At 41.8% G+C, this 18292-nt stretch overlaps 1 protein-coding gene across 8 annotated transcripts in view; it reads right to left on the bottom strand.

Moving 5' to 3' along the window:
• The window catches only part of LOC147025870 (SH3 and multiple ankyrin repeat domains protein 2-like), a 545479-nt gene that overhangs the window by 119181 nt on the left and 408006 nt on the right, over positions 1–18292 (bottom strand). For all 8 annotated transcript variants that reach the window (XM_085880768.1, XM_085880767.1, XM_085880769.1 and 5 more), the window contains one exon: positions 14146–14281. In XM_085880768.1, coding sequence (XP_085736894.1) covers positions 14146–14281 — 136 coding nt within the window. The remainder of the gene's footprint in view (positions 1–14145; positions 14282–18292) is intronic.

Genomic DNA, 18292 nt, shown 5'->3' with positions numbered 1-18292 from the left:
TAGAAAATGGTACGTGCTGCTTCCTTGCTCGACGCTCAGCATTTAAAAGGATAGAACATGGACAATCAGCAAAGGTTGGCATCCATGGCAAGGAGGAAATTCCTCCTTCGGAAATGCCTCACTGAGTGTGGTTAGAAAGGTAGGGCATTGTGACGTCGCTGGTACCCAAAGTTCCCCAGGAAGTAACGGCACTTTCAAGCTCAGTGCCTATGTTTGTCTCAATACAACATTCCTGTATTGTCTTGTGTATTTGTCTGAATGTCAATGTGTGCGAGACATTTGTGTGGCAGCACAACTCCGTGTCTTAGTCCCTGACAAAAAAACCTCATATTTGCAGGTTGCTGTGTTTCCTTCGCCCCCATATTTCTTCTTTTCCTGTTTGTCCATTCCCTTGGAGATTCTGTCGAAAGGTTGGCCCCATTACACCACATCACTTTATACCCTCAATCGCCTTGCTCTTCCATGAGGCAATAATCTTGTAGTTCCATGAGTTTCAACCCTTAATTGAATGAATGAATTAATTAATGAATGAATACAAAACAAACAAACAAACAAACAAAGAGAAACTTTGAATTGAGATTAACAAAAGTTGGACCCTTTATGAGCTGGTACAATGCCTTTCCACAGAATCAAGATATCAGTTGTGTCTTCTTCTTTCATATGATCTGCAACCGGAGTCACTTATAAGGAGATAATTCAGTACTCGGAATGAGAGACTGCTTGGACACAACACAGTAAAGATGATGAGAGCAACTTCAAACACAAAAAAAACCAAACACAGCTTTCAAAAATAGCACTCAAAATACACAATCACTGCAGATAGTTTTGAGAGGAATGGGCGTCGTCAAACATCATTCAGGGTTTGAGAAGTCATGACAACACGAATTAAACCAAAATGGGGTGTAGGAGAGGAATCCATAATTTGGGCTTTTACTTTTGTTACAATCAAGAGCGAGGCAATTTGAGTTAAACTGTTTTTCAGCTCAGCGAAAAGCATTCCATTCAAACACCATCAAGGAACACAAAAACAAAAACAAAAAAAACACAACTGCATTATTTGTCGAGGAGATGGTTGTGTAGCATGCTGAACACCACGGCCTGGCCTCAATGAAAGATAATTTGTTCATGGCGAGGATAAACAAACCCCAAAATAGCTCATTATGGGGAAACGGCAGGCAGGTAGATGAAGGCACATGCAGTTTGACATTGCAATTATGAAACGACGCATTCCACGGCTGCACCTTTGGAATGCAAAACCACAAGTTTAAGAGAGACCGATTCCACCCTTTGATGCACAGCGTTTTGAAGAATGATCATTGTAAGACACTGAACAAACAACCTTGCAGGAGGTAAGCTCCGGCAGTGATGGGGTACATCACGGTCCTTTTACCAACACAAATTGCACTCAACACAGGCAAACACGTGAAGCGTTGTTGTACGATGAGTAATGCATGTTTGTTCCTGTGGATTAACTATACTTTGAGCATCTATGTATGTTTGTTTCAACGCTACCAATCAAGTTGAGAACTATGACAGCACCCGGTAGAGCGCATACCTCTACAAGGCTGAGCATTTAAAAATATTTTCTCTAGCTTATGTACAATGTCAAGGCTCGTATAAGAGCTGACACACAGAACGTATAACAAGAGGAGCAAGAGCCGAGAGGGGTGGGAGAGGGAAGGACAAAACAGTGAGGAATAGACATTAGGAGATCTGTGGAAGGGAGAGGGATGGGTCTGGGTACATGGGGTAAACAAGATGGACACTACAGGGACTTTCAGGAAGGAAAGCAGGGAATTTGAAGGAGGTGGGTAGAAAAGATCATGGTTTTAGATGGGGGAAGACAAGAGATGGTGGTGAATAGCTATTTTGAAGACCTGGAAGGAAGAGTGGGATTGCAGAGTGTGTGTGTGTGTGTGTGTTTGTTCCAAAGGTGTGGGAAAAAAAGAGGAATGAAAGAATGAAGTTGAGCAGCAATTCGTGATTTTGGTCGTTTTAACCAGAAGGGGGTTGCTGGCGGACCTTGAGCGCCCTGCGGAAATATGGGCGGGACAGATAGCAGACAGAGCAGGGGAGAGAATGGGCAAGGCCAGAGAGGAGACGGTAGAAGACAGAAAGACCACTGACCTGCCTGCGGTGAGAAAGTGAGAGACTCAAAGACTCAGCCTCATCGCTGGAGATACCAATGATCCTAAATGCTTTGGTTTCCACAGCATGAAGCCGAGAAAGGTGAGAGTCAGAAGCACTAGCCCAGAGGGGAGAGCAGTATTCCATCAGGCTACGGATGAAAGCTTTGTATGTGGTCAGGAGCTCAGGTGTGCCAAGGAAGGACTTTGCATGATGGAGGATGCCCAATCGGCGACTGGCTTTGGAGGCCAACTTGGAGATGTGGCTTTCCCAGGTTTACGTTTTGTATCCCACTGATAAGCAGGATCTGAATCTGGACCTGAACCAAAATAGAATCTGCTTGGTCTTGTCACCTACCCAACTCATCCACCAAGTTTCATTCAAATCCATCCGCAACTTTTTGAGATAACCTGCTATATGTTGTTTTTGGCCACATCTCTCAATGGCAAAAATCACTTTAAAAATTCTCGGATCCATATAAGGCTTTGAATCATAACCAAAATCAATCATTTCATCGTCGTCACAAATCCAAGCTCTCCACCAAAATTTGTCCGAATCCGTCTACAACTTTTTGAGATATTTTGTTCACAAACAAAAAACAAACAAGCAAGAAAAAGACCACGTGCAGAGCACGATACTTGCAAGATCCACCACCCTCTCCAAAGGTTGTCATGGATACATCAAATTGTCCATTTCATTAACATTAAAATTGACAATCTTAATCGAAGCTCAGGTCAATCAAATGAAAATTTATTATTTTTCAGATGAAAATATGATTTTAGAAGTCTAACCTCGAGTTGACCTTTGACCTTTTGACCTCAAAAATAGTTGCTTTCCCAATTCAGTGATGGATGATGAAAATCCTGTTCAACTTTCAAGTTAATAGGATGTAAATTGACGCTTTTTCCAGTTGAAAATTGATGATTTTAGAAGTTTGACCTTGAGTTGAACTTTGACCTTTTGATCTCAAAAATAGTTGTCATCCCAATTCAGTAATAAACTATGCAATTGCTGTTTAATTATCAAGGCAATTGGATGAAAATTGATGATTTTTCAGACAATTAATTTTAGAAGTTTGATGTTTTATTAATTTTAGAATTTTAGAAGTAGAAGCTGGGATGATACCATGCTCCTGGATTTAAGCTGAAACTTCGGTTGCTACAAGAAGCCTGTGGTCAGTATTGAGGAACTGAGCACTCCGGTGGACCCTGCAGTTCTGGATCATCCTCCAGTGACCATCAACAAGCACATGGTCAATCTCCTTTGCCACACCGCCAGCATTGGAATTCCAAAAAAAAGAGAAAAATGCTGATTGCATTTAAAGTTCTCCATCATTAAAAACTTTCAAGTATTGTCTGTAAAACAAAGAAAACAATCAGTTATGCCAAGACTGCTTCTGGCAAGAACGATTGCAAATGTGTCAGATATAAATGCCCCACCCTGTATGTATGTGTATGTACATATATATATATATATATATATAAATATATATGTATGTGTATATATATATATATATATATATATATATATATATATATATATATATATATATATATATATATATATATATATATATATATATATATATATATATATATATATATATATATATATATATATGTGTATATATATATATATATATATATATATATATATATATATATATATATATATATATATATATATATATATATATATATATATATATATATATATGTGTATATATATATGTGTATATATATATATATATATATATATATATATATATATATATATATATATATATATATATGTATATATGTGTATATATATATATATATATATATGTGTATATATATATATGTATATATATGTGTATATATATAGATATATATATATGTGTATATATATATATGTATATATATGTGTATATATATATATATGTATATATATGTGTATATATATATATATGTATATATATGTGTATATATATATATATGTATATATATGTGTATATATATATATATATGTATATATATGTGTATATATATATATATGTATATATATGTGTATATATATATATATATGTATATATATATATATATATATATATATATATATATATATGTGTATATATATGTGTATATATATATATATATATATATATATATATATATATATATATGTATATATATATATATATATATCTATATATATATATATATATATATATATATATATATATATATATATATATATATATATATATATATATATATATATATATATATATATATATATATATATATAGCTGCAAAAGTAGGTATACAGTTAGGATTATACCAGTATTATAAGTGTGAATGTGTGAATGTGAATGCCGGGGGGGGGGAACAGTTTGAACATTTGAGGTATTAATATGTTTATTATTGGTATGCCATTATTGATATGCTTGTATAATCAATAAAATACGTTTTGTGTGCACGTTTTGTTTTTCATTACTGTATACCTACTTTTGCAGCCCCCTGTATGTATGTATATATATATACATATACACACACACACACACACACACACACACACACACACACACACACACACACACACACACACACACACACACACACACACACACACACACACACACACACACACGGTGAGTCAAAAGTAGCGCCCGATTTCTGTTTTTTCAGCTGCCAGATTCTTTCTGGGAATTCATGTTGTTAATAATTGTCTTGCAGATTATAAATTTTCGTAATTTATTTATTTTTGATTTTTTTTGCAGGTTATTGCTGCGAGTTTGGAAAGTTACTGAATTTGCACCAAATTGAACCATGAATTACCTTTCAATGAATCAACGCATTGCGGCCGTGAAACATTACTACAAATGTAATGATCAAGCAACGATGGCGGCACGCCGTTTGACACAGGAATTCGATATTAACCCACCTCAGGGAAGAAACATACGATTGATTGTCGAGAAATTTGAAGCAACAGGGTCGGTAGCCGCTGCAAAGAAGTCCGGACGTCCGAAAATGGCAACGAATGTGGTTAAGGCTGAAGAAGTCATCAGAAGACTGGAACAAAGTCCGCAAAAGTCAACTTGCCGTTTATCTGCAGAGTTGGAAGTGAGCCAATCAAGTGTTATCTGCATCTTTCACCAGAAAAAATGGAAACATTACATTCCATGCTTACTGCATGCCCTTCATGATGGAGATGACTACCGCCATCTTCAATTTTGCGAAGAGTTCTTTGCTAAACTTCACGAAGAGGACAGAATGCTAGATAACATCTGGTAGTCAGAGGAGGCATGTTTTAAGCTTAATGGCACAATTAACAGACACAATTGTGTCTACTGGGCTGCGAATAACCAAAGAGTGACAGTTGGTAAGGAGGTAAATTTATCTGGAGTGACAGTTTGGGCAGCCATATCTCCATTAGGGATAATTGGACCCTTTTTCTTTGAGGGATCTGTCACTGCAGAAATTTACCTAGATATGCTGCAAACCTTCTTTTGGCCCAGAGTACAAGATCAGGACTGTTATTTCCAGCATGATGGAGCTCCACCTCATTATGGACGTTATGTTCGTCAATGGCTTGATGAAAACTTTCCCAGAACGTGGATCAGCCGCCGTGGTCTGATAGAGTGGCCGGCATGCTCCCCAGACCTTACACCGCCAGATTTCTTTCTTTGGGGGCTCATGAAAGACCTTGTTTATCGTGAAAAGCCTCGTACGATTCAGGAATTGAAGGCTCAAATCACTGCAAAGTTGGAGGATATTGATATCTGGCTCTGCAGACGTGTGAGCCGCTCTGTGCCTGCTCGGCTGCAATTGTGCATCGATCACGAGGGAGGGCACTTTGAAAATTGCAAGTAAAACAGTTTGGTATAGTTCCGTAATATTTTTTTCTTGAATAAATGGTTAGATAAACATGTCATTCATTTATTTCTACCTTCTTGTACACTGTAATACAAATGGCAAACAAACAATCAACTGACAGAAATCGGGTGTGACTTCTGACACCCTGAATATACACATATCTCTACATACACATATCTATATATCGATATACACATATCTCTATATCTATATACAGTCAACCCCCGCTTTATCGCGGTTCACCTATCGCTCCCCCGGTACATCGCGGTAATAATATATGAAATATAAATGATTTAAGCAATAAATTATAACGTGTGGTGCTCGACCAGTCACATAACGCACGAGACAGTTTCGCTGTAAACTTCGAATATTTTTTACGTTTTTTCTCCAAGCCCCACGATGCCGCCCAAACGCCCTGCACCTTCTAAGGCTTCTGGCAAGGAAACGAAGCGCCAGAGGAAGGTCCTGACGCACCAGGAGAAGGTCAAGGTGCTCTATCTGCTTCGGGAAGGAAAAAGGTTTGCCGCTGAAGGACAAGCACTGCTCGTACCCAGCACCACAAAAACAACCAGACCAGACGAGTAGATCTCCAGCACCTCAAACCCAATCACTGCCAAACTGACTAGACCAGACGAGTCGATCTCCGGCACGTCAAACCCAATCACTGCCAAACCGACCAGACCAGACGAGTCGATCTCCGGCACCTCAAACCCAATCACTGCCAAACCGACCAGACCAGACGAGTCGATCTCAGGCACCTCAAACCCGATCACTCCCAAACCGACCAGACCAGACGAGTCGATTTTTTTGGGAAGGCGTCCATTCATCGCGGATTTTCACTGAGCGCGGGGAGGTTTGGAACGTAACCCCCGTGAGAAAGGCGGGAATACTGTAGACTTATCTATATATACACATATCTATATACACATATCTATACATCTATATCTATATATACACATATCTCGATATCTATACAGTCATCCCCCATTTATTGCGGTGGTTACGTTCCAAACCTCCCCGCGAGAAGTGAAAATCCGCGATGAATGGATGTCTCCCAAAAAAACGACTCGTCTGGTCTGGTCGGTTTGGCTGTGCTCATCCAACCGCGGCAAACCTTTTTCTTTCCCGAAGCATATAATCAAGCACTTTAACCTTCTCCTGGAGTGTCAGGACCTTTCTCTGGCGCTTCGGTTCCTTGCCAGAAGCCTTAGAAGGTGCAGGGCGTTTGGGCGGCATCGTAGGGCTTGGACAAAAAACGTAGAAAATATTCGAAGTTCACAAGCGAAACTTTGTCTCGTGCGTTGGGTGACTGGTCGAACACCACGCGTTATAATTTATTGCTTAAATAATTTAAATATTATATATCATTTCCGCGATATACCGGTGGAATCCGCAGAAAAAATTAGTTAGGTTCCAAGGGAAAACCCACAATGAATCGGGGGCGCGATTGGTGAACCGCGATATAGCGGGGGATTACTGTATACACATATCTATATACACATATCTCTATATCTATAAACACATATCTATTTATCTATATACACATATCTATATATCTATAAACACATATCTCTATATCCTGTGAGAAAAACCATGTTCTCACCAAATTTAGTGTACCACCCACCAAGTCACGTGACCTTTTCAGGCTCCCAGGGATTGGTTGGCTAGTCAGACGTGGTGGACGGACCACGTGAGAGCTGGGGCGCCATTGCTGGCAACAGACGTGGCTCTCAGATCGCGAGGAGAAAAATATATCGAGTGCTCCAAATCGCATGTTTTAAAAGCGATTTTCAAGACTCTCGACAGCACTGTCGCACTGATCGTTGATAGATCCGTCTGAAAGGATTGAGTTAAATTGGGACGAGTGTGATCGTTATTCCCGGCTACCATCGAGCGGGGCTGTGAGTTGTACAACCTGTTTTCGGAATGCTATTGTTGCCAAGAGTTCTGGCAGGTTTTTTGTGCTGTGAAATCCATTCTGTTGCCAGCCATTTTTGAGATCGAGCCAATAAAATATCGTGCCTACCCCTTGAGGCCGATTTCAAACACAGTGGTGTGTTTTGTTGTTCTCTTTGTCCACACGTGGATTGCTTGAAGCTCGGACATAACGTCAATATTCCGTGCTGGAAAATATTAACAGCCAGGATCGCGACAAATGGGCGGCTCGTCCGGGATTCATTCAAGTAAGAGACATTCGAACTGAGACAAATTCCACAGTGGGCTGCCATCTTCCTTCATCTGATCATCGTTCCCTCATCAGCGGACGCTATCTTGGAGGAACCTTGTCATCAGCGGACGCCATCTTGGAGGAACCTTCTCACTGGCAGACGCCATCTTGGAGGAACCTTCTCACCGGCGGACGCCATCTTGGAGGAACCTTCTCACCAGCGGACGCCATCTTGGAGGAACCTTCTCACCGGCGGACGCCATCTTGGAGGAACCTTCTCACCAGCGGACGCCATCTTGGAGGAACCTTCTCACCAGCGGACGCCATCTTGGAGGAACCTTCTCACCATAGGACGCTATCTTGTGTTTACGCCGGTCATCGGCCAACAATAATAAAAAAAAAAAAACGTGAGTTATTTGTACGTTGCATTTTCTCATTGGCAATTTGATGTGCGGTGATGATATTGGGTATTTCGTGTCGTATTTCCCCAACAGAGCGTTGTGTGCGAATTACGTGTATCACGCAAATATTGCTTGCCTTCCCTGTGTGAATTGCCCCGTCCCATGTGGTGAAAGATATTGCTGAAATATTTCGACCCAGCCTCGTTTTAGACTTAGTGTTTTGTGCCCCTGTCGTATGATAACTCGTAGCCAAACCATGTTGGCTGGAGAAGTGAGAGATCAACCTGATCATGTTGACAGTCACGTGGGTGTCGAGGTGAGCGACGCAATCAGCCTTGACCCGGTCACTGAACTCGATATGTTAGGGAGCGATCCCATCATGACGAAATGCATGCGTTCCGCATATCGAGTCAACCCAGTTGTTAAATCGGAGGGAAGTCAGTGGAGGTCATCAACTGGGCCCTCGTGGATGACGGTGGCATCGGTGACAGAGGTGACACAACCTCAAACAAAATCCCCTCAATTGAGGGGAATGCCAGGCTGGGAGTGTGGTGGTGGTCTTGGTCGTCTCCAGTCTTCTCCTTGGTCGTGGTGGTGGTTGTGGTCATCGTGGTGGTGGAAGTCATCATGGTCTTGGTGGTCGTGGTGGTGGTGTTGATCGTGGTCGTCGTGGTGGTGGAAGTCATCGTCGTTGTGGTGGTCGTGGTCGTCATGGTCATGTGAGTCATCGGTCTTCTCCTTGGTCGTGGTAGTCATCGTCATCTCCAATCTTCTCCTTGGTCTTGGTCGATTGGTGCGTGGCCAGTTGGAGAGCGCGGAGCCTGGTGCTGTTGCGGGTTCGAGTCCGACCGAGCCGGATCGAAGACCACACGAGGTGGACAGGTCCAAGCACAGGCTATGGTCTCCAGCTCACCTCTCCTCGAGCTGGAAGTCTTCAATAAAGACTCGACGGGATCCTTTTCTGTGTGTGTGTATCTGTGTGTGGGCCCGTCTTCAAGTAGCATTGTGTAAGTGCTTTCTTTTGCTCATTGTACATTGCCTGCCTTTTATTCGGTTATCTCTGCCTTCTTACGTGTTCCCCTTCCCACCATTATCAATAAATCCCTTTTGTTAAATGTATCAGCTCATTTCTGTGATTCTTTCATTGGCTTAGCACGCTGTGTATTGAGAGATAACGAGGGTAAGATGTGCATTTGGACCGACGGGTCTTGGTAACCATCCGCTCGGGTTACACACGGTTCGAGCACGATAACGGCTCATTCCGCTCGAGGCCTGCCGAGGGTGTGGCTCCCGGTAGTTGGACGGCGTGAGTACTTAAGGCCTAAGTCACATTTGTTCTACGGCGAGGATACGGCAGCCGTACGCCCTCTGAATTGACAGAAACGTGCGGCGGCCGCAGAGTTTCTGCAGTGGCCTCAGGGTGGCCCTACGCCGTTTGGCTATCTTTTACAGGCCGTAGGGGTCGCTGTGGAATTATAACGCTGAGTTATAACTTTTTTCATTTCTACGTTTGCCGTAGCAAATCGACAAGCCGAAAAAAAAACTGGTTAAAAAAAAAAAATAACCCACTCGTTACCGTCCGTCTGGCCGTACGTTCGCCTTAGGGCCCCCCTGCGGTCGCCTTGCGGGCACCTTGAGGCTACCTTGCATCTGCCTTGAAAATTCTATGGCCGCCGCAGGGCCCCCTTAAAGTCACCGTGCGACATCAAATCAAAGACCGTACGGCAACCCCACGTTTTCGGTCTCCACAATTTCGAAATACGCCGTGCGGCTCCCCAAAAAATAAAAACATATGTGACTGCTACATTGTGTGACTGTGGAAATACTGCAGCCGCCATATAATTACTAGTGGCCGTAGATTTTGGAGACCCCACGGCCACCGTGGCAAATGTGACTTAGGCCTTAGGTAAATTGGAGTTAGACAAGTGGACCCTACCTCACACCATCGAAGTATTGGCAACCACGGTCCTGTAAGGGACCCGTGCCTTTCGGAGTTCTCCGAGAAGCACGATATAGATTCCGGGTGTTCGGTGGAGCAGACTCTACTTGCTCCACCTAGCGGTCGTACTCGCCGCTGACACCCGGCCCCACAACAATATATATATATATATATATATATATATATATATATATATATATATATATAAATATATATATATATATATATAATATGTAGAAATATGTATTTCTATATGCAAATATATATATATATATATATATATATATATATATATATATATATATAAATATATATATATATATATATATAATATGTAGAAATATGTATTTCTATATGCAAATATATATATATATATATATATATATATATATATATATATATATATATATATATATATATATATATATATATATATATACATATATACATATATACATACACAAGCCTGATGTTGGCTTAGTGGTTTGGGTGGCAAACTTGGGATCCTTGGTTCCTGAGTTCGAGCCCTGTTTGCTGCTCAATTAATACCACATGGGGTTGACTCAGCCTGCCATCCTCCTGAGGTCGGCAAAATGAGAAACGTGTACTGGTAGATGAGCACAGCATCAGCGGCACAACTGTGCTCCAAGAAATGGTTGGAGTGGCCACCCATCCAAGATTGTGCCAAATCGCCAAGGAAAAACTGCTTTGGCAGTTCCAATGCTCTGTTCAAAAGTATGGTCAAAAAAAAAAAAAACAACACACACACACACACACACACACACACACACACACACACACACACACACACACACACACACACACACACACACACACACACACACACACACACACACACACACACACACACACACACACACACACACACACACACAAGAGTGAGTCTGTTTGTTCCATATACGTTTTCAAGCCCCGAACCAATTTCGCCAAAAAGTGCTGCACAGCAACACATTATTTTCATATGCTGAAGGGCAACGCCACAATAAAAGCTTTCACTTCTTAATCAAGTAGATGTATAAACATGAAATAACTGTGTGTAATGGAGCATCGTACGTCGGGTGCCTCCCTCAGTTGGGAGAGTCATGCAGCTTGGCCCGCACCTGCATATTCGAAGGTGGATGTTCTGACTCACACATATAAGATGCGTAGTTTTATCATATTTGCATTTTAGACACAGCTTTTCTCCATCTGCATAATTCCAATATGACGTGGGGGGGGGGAAAAAAAACAACACAACACAACACAACACAACACAACACAACACAACACAACACAACACAACACAACACAACACAACACAACACAACACAACACAACACAACACACACACTCCAGAAGTACGCCGTTGCATGACAGCTATACAGCTCGAGGAACAACACCAACGGTTTCGGAGCAGCGGGATGAAAGGGATACATTTTGCCTTAAAAACCCACCCAAATCAGAGGCCAGTTCAGAACTGTCGATGCTAACTTGAAAGACGCCATGAAACCAATGCGGCCCGAGAAGGGATAATCATAAAAATAACACAAATACTATGCGAAGTGGTAGCCTCTTAGCATCGCAAACCAGGTGGGTTCAACAGAATGGTAAGAACAATGGCTGAGATGTTCATGACACAAGATTAAACATGTAATTTCGAAAGCCACCACCATTCCCTCATTTGACAAAAAATAAAAAATAAAGCCAAAGCAAAATCGGCCAGAAAAAGATTAACCGTTCAGCTTACAAGAAGAAGAAAAATAAACAAATAAATAAATAACCAAATGAAAAAAAAACAATAGATTTGTATCCGAGCACCATGATTAGGAACGATCACTGAACTGTGGAAATGCTGGAAATGTCATGTCAGTTGCATTTGCTGAAACTCCTGCTGTTGAAGCACAGAACATGGCAACAGTGCAATTATTGCAACCACATGATGCAGAAAGGTGAGAATGAGCGGTGAGGAAATTATTTTGCACAAACAGTCAGACGGCGAATTATTTCTCCAACGAGCCATTCCAATGGTGGAATGTCAACTTCGATAAAAATTTGTCCGAAACATCTTCGCACCACACGTCGAATGCACGCCATAATGTGGGTTATCTCGTGCGCACCGTTTCCTTGACATTCCTGTCGTGTTTCATCCTCGAGATCACGCTGTGCCATCGGGGCAGAGCAAAGAAAGCAACGCAACTGACAAGATCTCGTGCTTATAACGATGGCAAACACGTAAGAAATTTCAAACTCGATGACCTTGTACCTCACAGATATCTCACGGGATTGAGAGCAGGAATTGTAGGCCACATATCTGTGAATAGGCTGGAAAAAAAATCCATACAATTCATGGCACGAGAATTTTAGAGAGATACCATAGCCTGTTCACAAACATCTGGAGTCATTAACATCCTCTCAAAACACACACACACACACACACACACACACACACACACACACACACACACACACACACACACACACACACACACACACACACACACACACACACACACACACACACACACACACACACACACGAGGCTTGTGGAAGAGCTAAGGAACAATGGAATGGAACAAAATGGAAATGGAGAAACACCAACAACAGATCCATTTATTTGTCTTCTCCAATAGGCATGACCTTCGCCACATAATATAGATTATCTTCAGTATTCGTATCATTCCACAACTTACCCCACCACCACCACCCTGCCTCTCCTACCACGCCTCTTAAAGTGATTTGACCTTGCACTGTCAGAGGCAAAACTGGAAAGACTCCCCCACTCCCAACATCTTCCTTTCATGACATGAACAAGAATGGGAAGTTTAGAGGAGTAATTGGGAAAGGGAGTGGGGGTAAGGATAGGAGGCAATGGTATGGGTCAAAGGTTAGTAGCAAGAAAAGGCAAGGCTGCGAGATGGAAACGAAGAAACAATGAGATGGAGACGAAGAAACAATGGAATGTTAGTGTGTGCACTGCAAAAAGTGAAGGCGGCTTTGTGCAACAGGTTTGCTCTGCCTTTAGATCTCATTCTATCTCGTGAATTTTATAAAACCTGCAACAAAAGGTCCCACACCCACTGGAAAATAAGAAATATTCAAACAAAACTTCCTGATCCTGGTCTTTTACTTTGGAAAATACCCAAATGGTGTTACAAAAGGTCAACGAGTTGTAATATGATGATGATGATCAACATTATCTTATGTGCAGCCTGTGGCTGGTGGTTTGCGCCATTGTTGGGAGCGAGGCTGTACTGCTAATGCAGTGCCCCCTGCTGGTTAGGACAGGAATTTGTAATTTGTTCATGGTGCCGGCGAACATTCGCCCACTCTTCACGAAGGACACCGTGGGATCTTCAACATCCACCGACCAACGCTGGCAAACGGGACACCCATTTAATGTCCATCTGAGGGACGGTACATGCATTGATGAATCACCCTGCCTGTGAAACACCAGGATGACAGTTTATAGCTGGGTTAAGATTTGAACCCAGGCTAGACAGCTTAGAGGCGAGTGTGCGTACCTCTCGGCCACCCTGCCAGCAATGATGATTATTATTATTATTATTATTACTACACTGTAATGCAATGTTATGAAACCAAGATGCAGTAAAATGGTATACACCTGATGCAGAGCAATGTGCTCACATCCTCACCTTTCTTGTGGCCACCTTCGTCGGATTCCAGCCGGCGGCTCACCGAAACCACCTTCATAGAGAGACGGTTCCCGCCCTGGCGAATGAGGCCGACCACCTGCCGATGGCCGCATTTTACTACATTCTCACTGTTGACCTACAGTGGGGAGGTGAGATGGGAAGGGACAGAACAAGCTGGCAAGTGAGTCCCTCAAAAAGGAAAAGCCTTTGTTTTTGAAACGGTATGTTACAAATGTGATTGTTTTACAAACAATGCAATAAAATCCCCCAAATAGAAACACAATAGTTTTCCAAGGCCACTGTGATTTCCTTTTTTTTTTAAAAAAAAAAGCCAGTGGGTATTGTTCATTGCGAGAACCTTTCGAGTTGTAGAGTTGTGCTAGTGCGATTCACAAACTGGGATTTTGGGACTCGGGTGATCTGATTAATCAAAAGGACCACACCAACAGTTCCATGCAAACTCAAGAAGTTTACAACGATTAGAAGCAGCATGCTTCACAGAAGATGCATTAACAATGCTTCCATTCGAAAGATCTAGTTGAGGCAATCATTTGTTTGATAGAGTTGTTATAATCAAGAACATAACAGCGACGGAAAAAAAAAATAAAGTACAAGTCGAGTCATCCACCGAGAACGTTCCATTTTGACCAGAATGGACAATGAGTGTTCTCCAAGGTAATTAAACGCTAAAACTTGCATCCGGCATATGAGTATAATGACTATACTCATGGGAGGTAATCCACGGTAACCTTTGCACCTTACCACTTGTTTTGCCAACCACAGATGTGGAGACAAAGTCCTACATGCTTGGTTATGGACATGCATTCCATCCCCTCAGGATATCAAAATCCTGAGGGAAAGAGATCCTGAGTGACTGAAATTAAAGGAATGCTTTTTCTTCGCAATCGTAGCAAGGCAAGGGATAACATGATGGAAGACGAGTGTGATGGATTTGTGTGCAATTTCCACACAAAAAGTAAACTTTGAAACAAAGTTGGGCAAGTTCACCATGCGACGTGTGCATAGTTAACCTCGCCCATTCCCGAAGGGACAGGAGAGGGTCGTGCAATTGGGGTGTGTGTGTGTGTGTGTGTGTGTGTGTGTGTGTGTGTGTGTGTGTGTGTGTGTGTGTGTGTGTGTGTGTGTGTGTGTGTGTGTGTCCACATGTAGACCAACTTTGATGGAGTGCCCACAGATGGCCGACATGCATATTGAGTTCTCAACCGGCCTTGTCCGATTTAACCTGAACATTTATTGATCAAATTTATCCACAAGTTGATTTTGTACCGCAAATGTGGATCGTGTCAAAGTTATCCACACCAGTTTCCAAATTTGCCAGCACCGCCCCGTGGTTTGAGAAATGCTGCACGGCCTACAGACTTGACCAGCACACCCGACCTGCCTTAAGCACAGTTTGATAAAGTTGTCTATTTTCACCACAAGATGATTCTTTTTTAAACCTTGAATGTGAATCATGTCCATGTCCGTCTGTAGGTCTGCCTGTTGTTGTCACGGACCTTCCTATTCCTATCTCTACTCCGTTGCAAGAACATATGCCTGGATATGATGGGTGGCATTCACATCTCAATTACTTCATGATAAGGATTAATACAGATTAACTTTTATGATATAGGGAACATTAGCGATGAATTAAACATGATTTCAAAAGGCCTTGAAGTCAGAACAGATAATAATAGGAACCTTGCCATTTATTTTCCACAGTTAACGAGGTCATAAGGAACCACAGACCACGAGTAGAAACCTTCAACACGAAGGACGCTATTCTATTGGTTCGCGATGCATCGCTGCGTTTGCACTAAAGACATTCGCTTTCAATGGTTGAGGACACAGACTGCTGAAGCGGCAGAAATAAAAACGGGTAGGGGGTGGGGGTGGGACCCCCCCCCCAAAACAGTTTATAAAGATGAACAACATAAACACTTGTCAGCAACAATGGTAAAAGGAATGTAAATTACAATAATTGTTGATTACTCAAAAACTATTTTCCCAGTATGGTAGAGATTGAAACATATTGCCTTCAAAACAAAGCTATTTTATCTGAATACGACAGTTAATGGACTCTTAGGCTAGCAAGATAACAGAGAGTTATGCCCACTCGCCTCTGAGCTGTCGAAAGTGGTATTCAAATGCAAGCCCAGCTATAAACTGCCATTCTGATGTCTCGCAGGCAGGGCAAGGCAAGGCAAGGCATCAATGTGTGCGGCATCTCGAGGATGAACAATAAACTCGGTGTCCCGTCTGCCAGCATTAGTTGATAGATGTTAAAAATCCCATGGTGTCATTTGCGAAAAGATTCAAAACCAGGCTAGACAGCTTAAGAGTCGAGTGTGTGCAACTCGAGGCTATCCTGCCAGCCCCTGTGTTAATATTGTAATTATTATTATTTTTAGTGGGCACCCCTGCCCTCCAGGTGGGAGTACGAGTGTCGACCCAACAAAAATGGATGGCTGCTTTGTGTCCGGGGAGTCAAAGATATGTAAAATTGTCAAGGACAACACCACGATCAATATAGTAATCACCAGGATGAGTCATGAGGTGAGGAAATGGTGTGATAAAGACACCGCACCATAATCACCAATATTATAATGACCGCTGTAAGAGGTGAGGAAACACGAGGTGAGAAAAACGTGTGATAAAGATGACACACCATAATCTACACCAGTGTGTGTGTGTGCGTGTGTGCATGTGTGCGTGTGTGCCCTCCATAACTCCAAAAATCATGAAACCTAGCAGCCTGAAACTTTGCATAAATGCTACGAAAACTCCAAGGAAGTGCATGAGTGAAAATTGGGTGTTTGGGTTAATTAAAACACCCATTTTGAAGATAATTAACAGCCTTATTTAATTATATCTTTCATCAGGCACATCTTCAGTCACCACTCTCTATTGAGTCTTAAGGTGTATCTGAGGTAACCTTGCTAGGGTCTGAAGCCGCCTTGATTTTTTTGGCCTGCTCAACCATGCCTTGACTTGCAACAGGCCACAACGATTTAACGATAGTTCCCCCCCCCAACTTTCCTCACTCATCATAGCTACGAAAAGTGCGATGGATACAAGGCAATGCATGGATACAAGGATACAAGGATACAAGGATACAAGGATACAAAAAACGCCCAGAGACGAAAAGCGTTCATGGCTTTATTTCATTTTCACACATGCGATAACCTCAAGAATCTCTTCAACTCAGCTAAATTGCAAAATTTAAGCTTCAGAATTGAATTTAGAAGCAGTTCTGACTCCTAAAAGTGTTCATTTGTCCAATTCGAACATATTTGATACTTCAGGCATTTCCGGTAGATGTATGTATAACATGACGGTTAGGTGATTGCTAATCACATGCCAAGCGAGCCGTTTAACAACCGTTTCGTTGGAGTGCTTGCTTGCGTGTTTAAGCCACTTGGCGAGCGCTCTCCAAGCTGCTTCGTTGTTCATTTCAGTAAAAGCACACAAGCTTTCAATCGAACATCGATTAGACATACGTTTCCGCCTGTTGGTTCCCGCGGTGCGTGCTTCGGGGGGTGGTGTCTCATCTGTTGAAAAATTGCAATTTTATTTTTGCAGGACATTGCTGTATTTAACCTTTTCGTGCAATCTCCTTTTATAATCCACCCCTCACTTCGACATTGATGCATATAAATAAAACAATAAGGTCCATCTGACCAGGTGTTTCGCCATGTTTTTTTCTTGCTGTGAAGCAATAGAGTATGGACTGACATTTTGTGTTTTGTGGCTTGATATATTTTTAATTGAATTTCACTAATTAACCACTTTAAATCCTCTTTCAAAGAATGCTGTCTTTGGTCATTTTCTTTATCTGTGTTGTTTAAGCCAAAACTCGCTGGGTACTGAAACCTCAATGTGTGTGTGTGTGTGTGTGTGTGTGTGTGTGTGTGTGTGTGTGTGTGTGTGTGTGTGTGTGTGTGTGTGTGTGTGTGTGTGTGTGGTGTGTGTGTTATTTAAAAAAATAATTAATCAATTAATTTGTGTGATAGAATTTGGAGGAACAGTTGTGTGTAAAAAAAAAAACCTGAGATGTGTGTGTATCATTGATTAGTATCTACATATGTGGGTTTCAGAATGTGGAATTGAGTCCTCCCAGGGTGGGCTCAAAGTATCCAACTTCATT

Source organism: Eptatretus burgeri, chromosome 5, assembly GCF_056783735.1.
Source record: "Eptatretus burgeri isolate ZD-2024b chromosome 5, Ebu_testis_v1, whole genome shotgun sequence".
Classification (NCBI taxonomy): Eukaryota; Metazoa; Chordata; class Myxini; order Myxiniformes; family Myxinidae; genus Eptatretus; species Eptatretus burgeri.
This window is presented reverse-complemented; position numbering and strand designations above follow the sequence as displayed.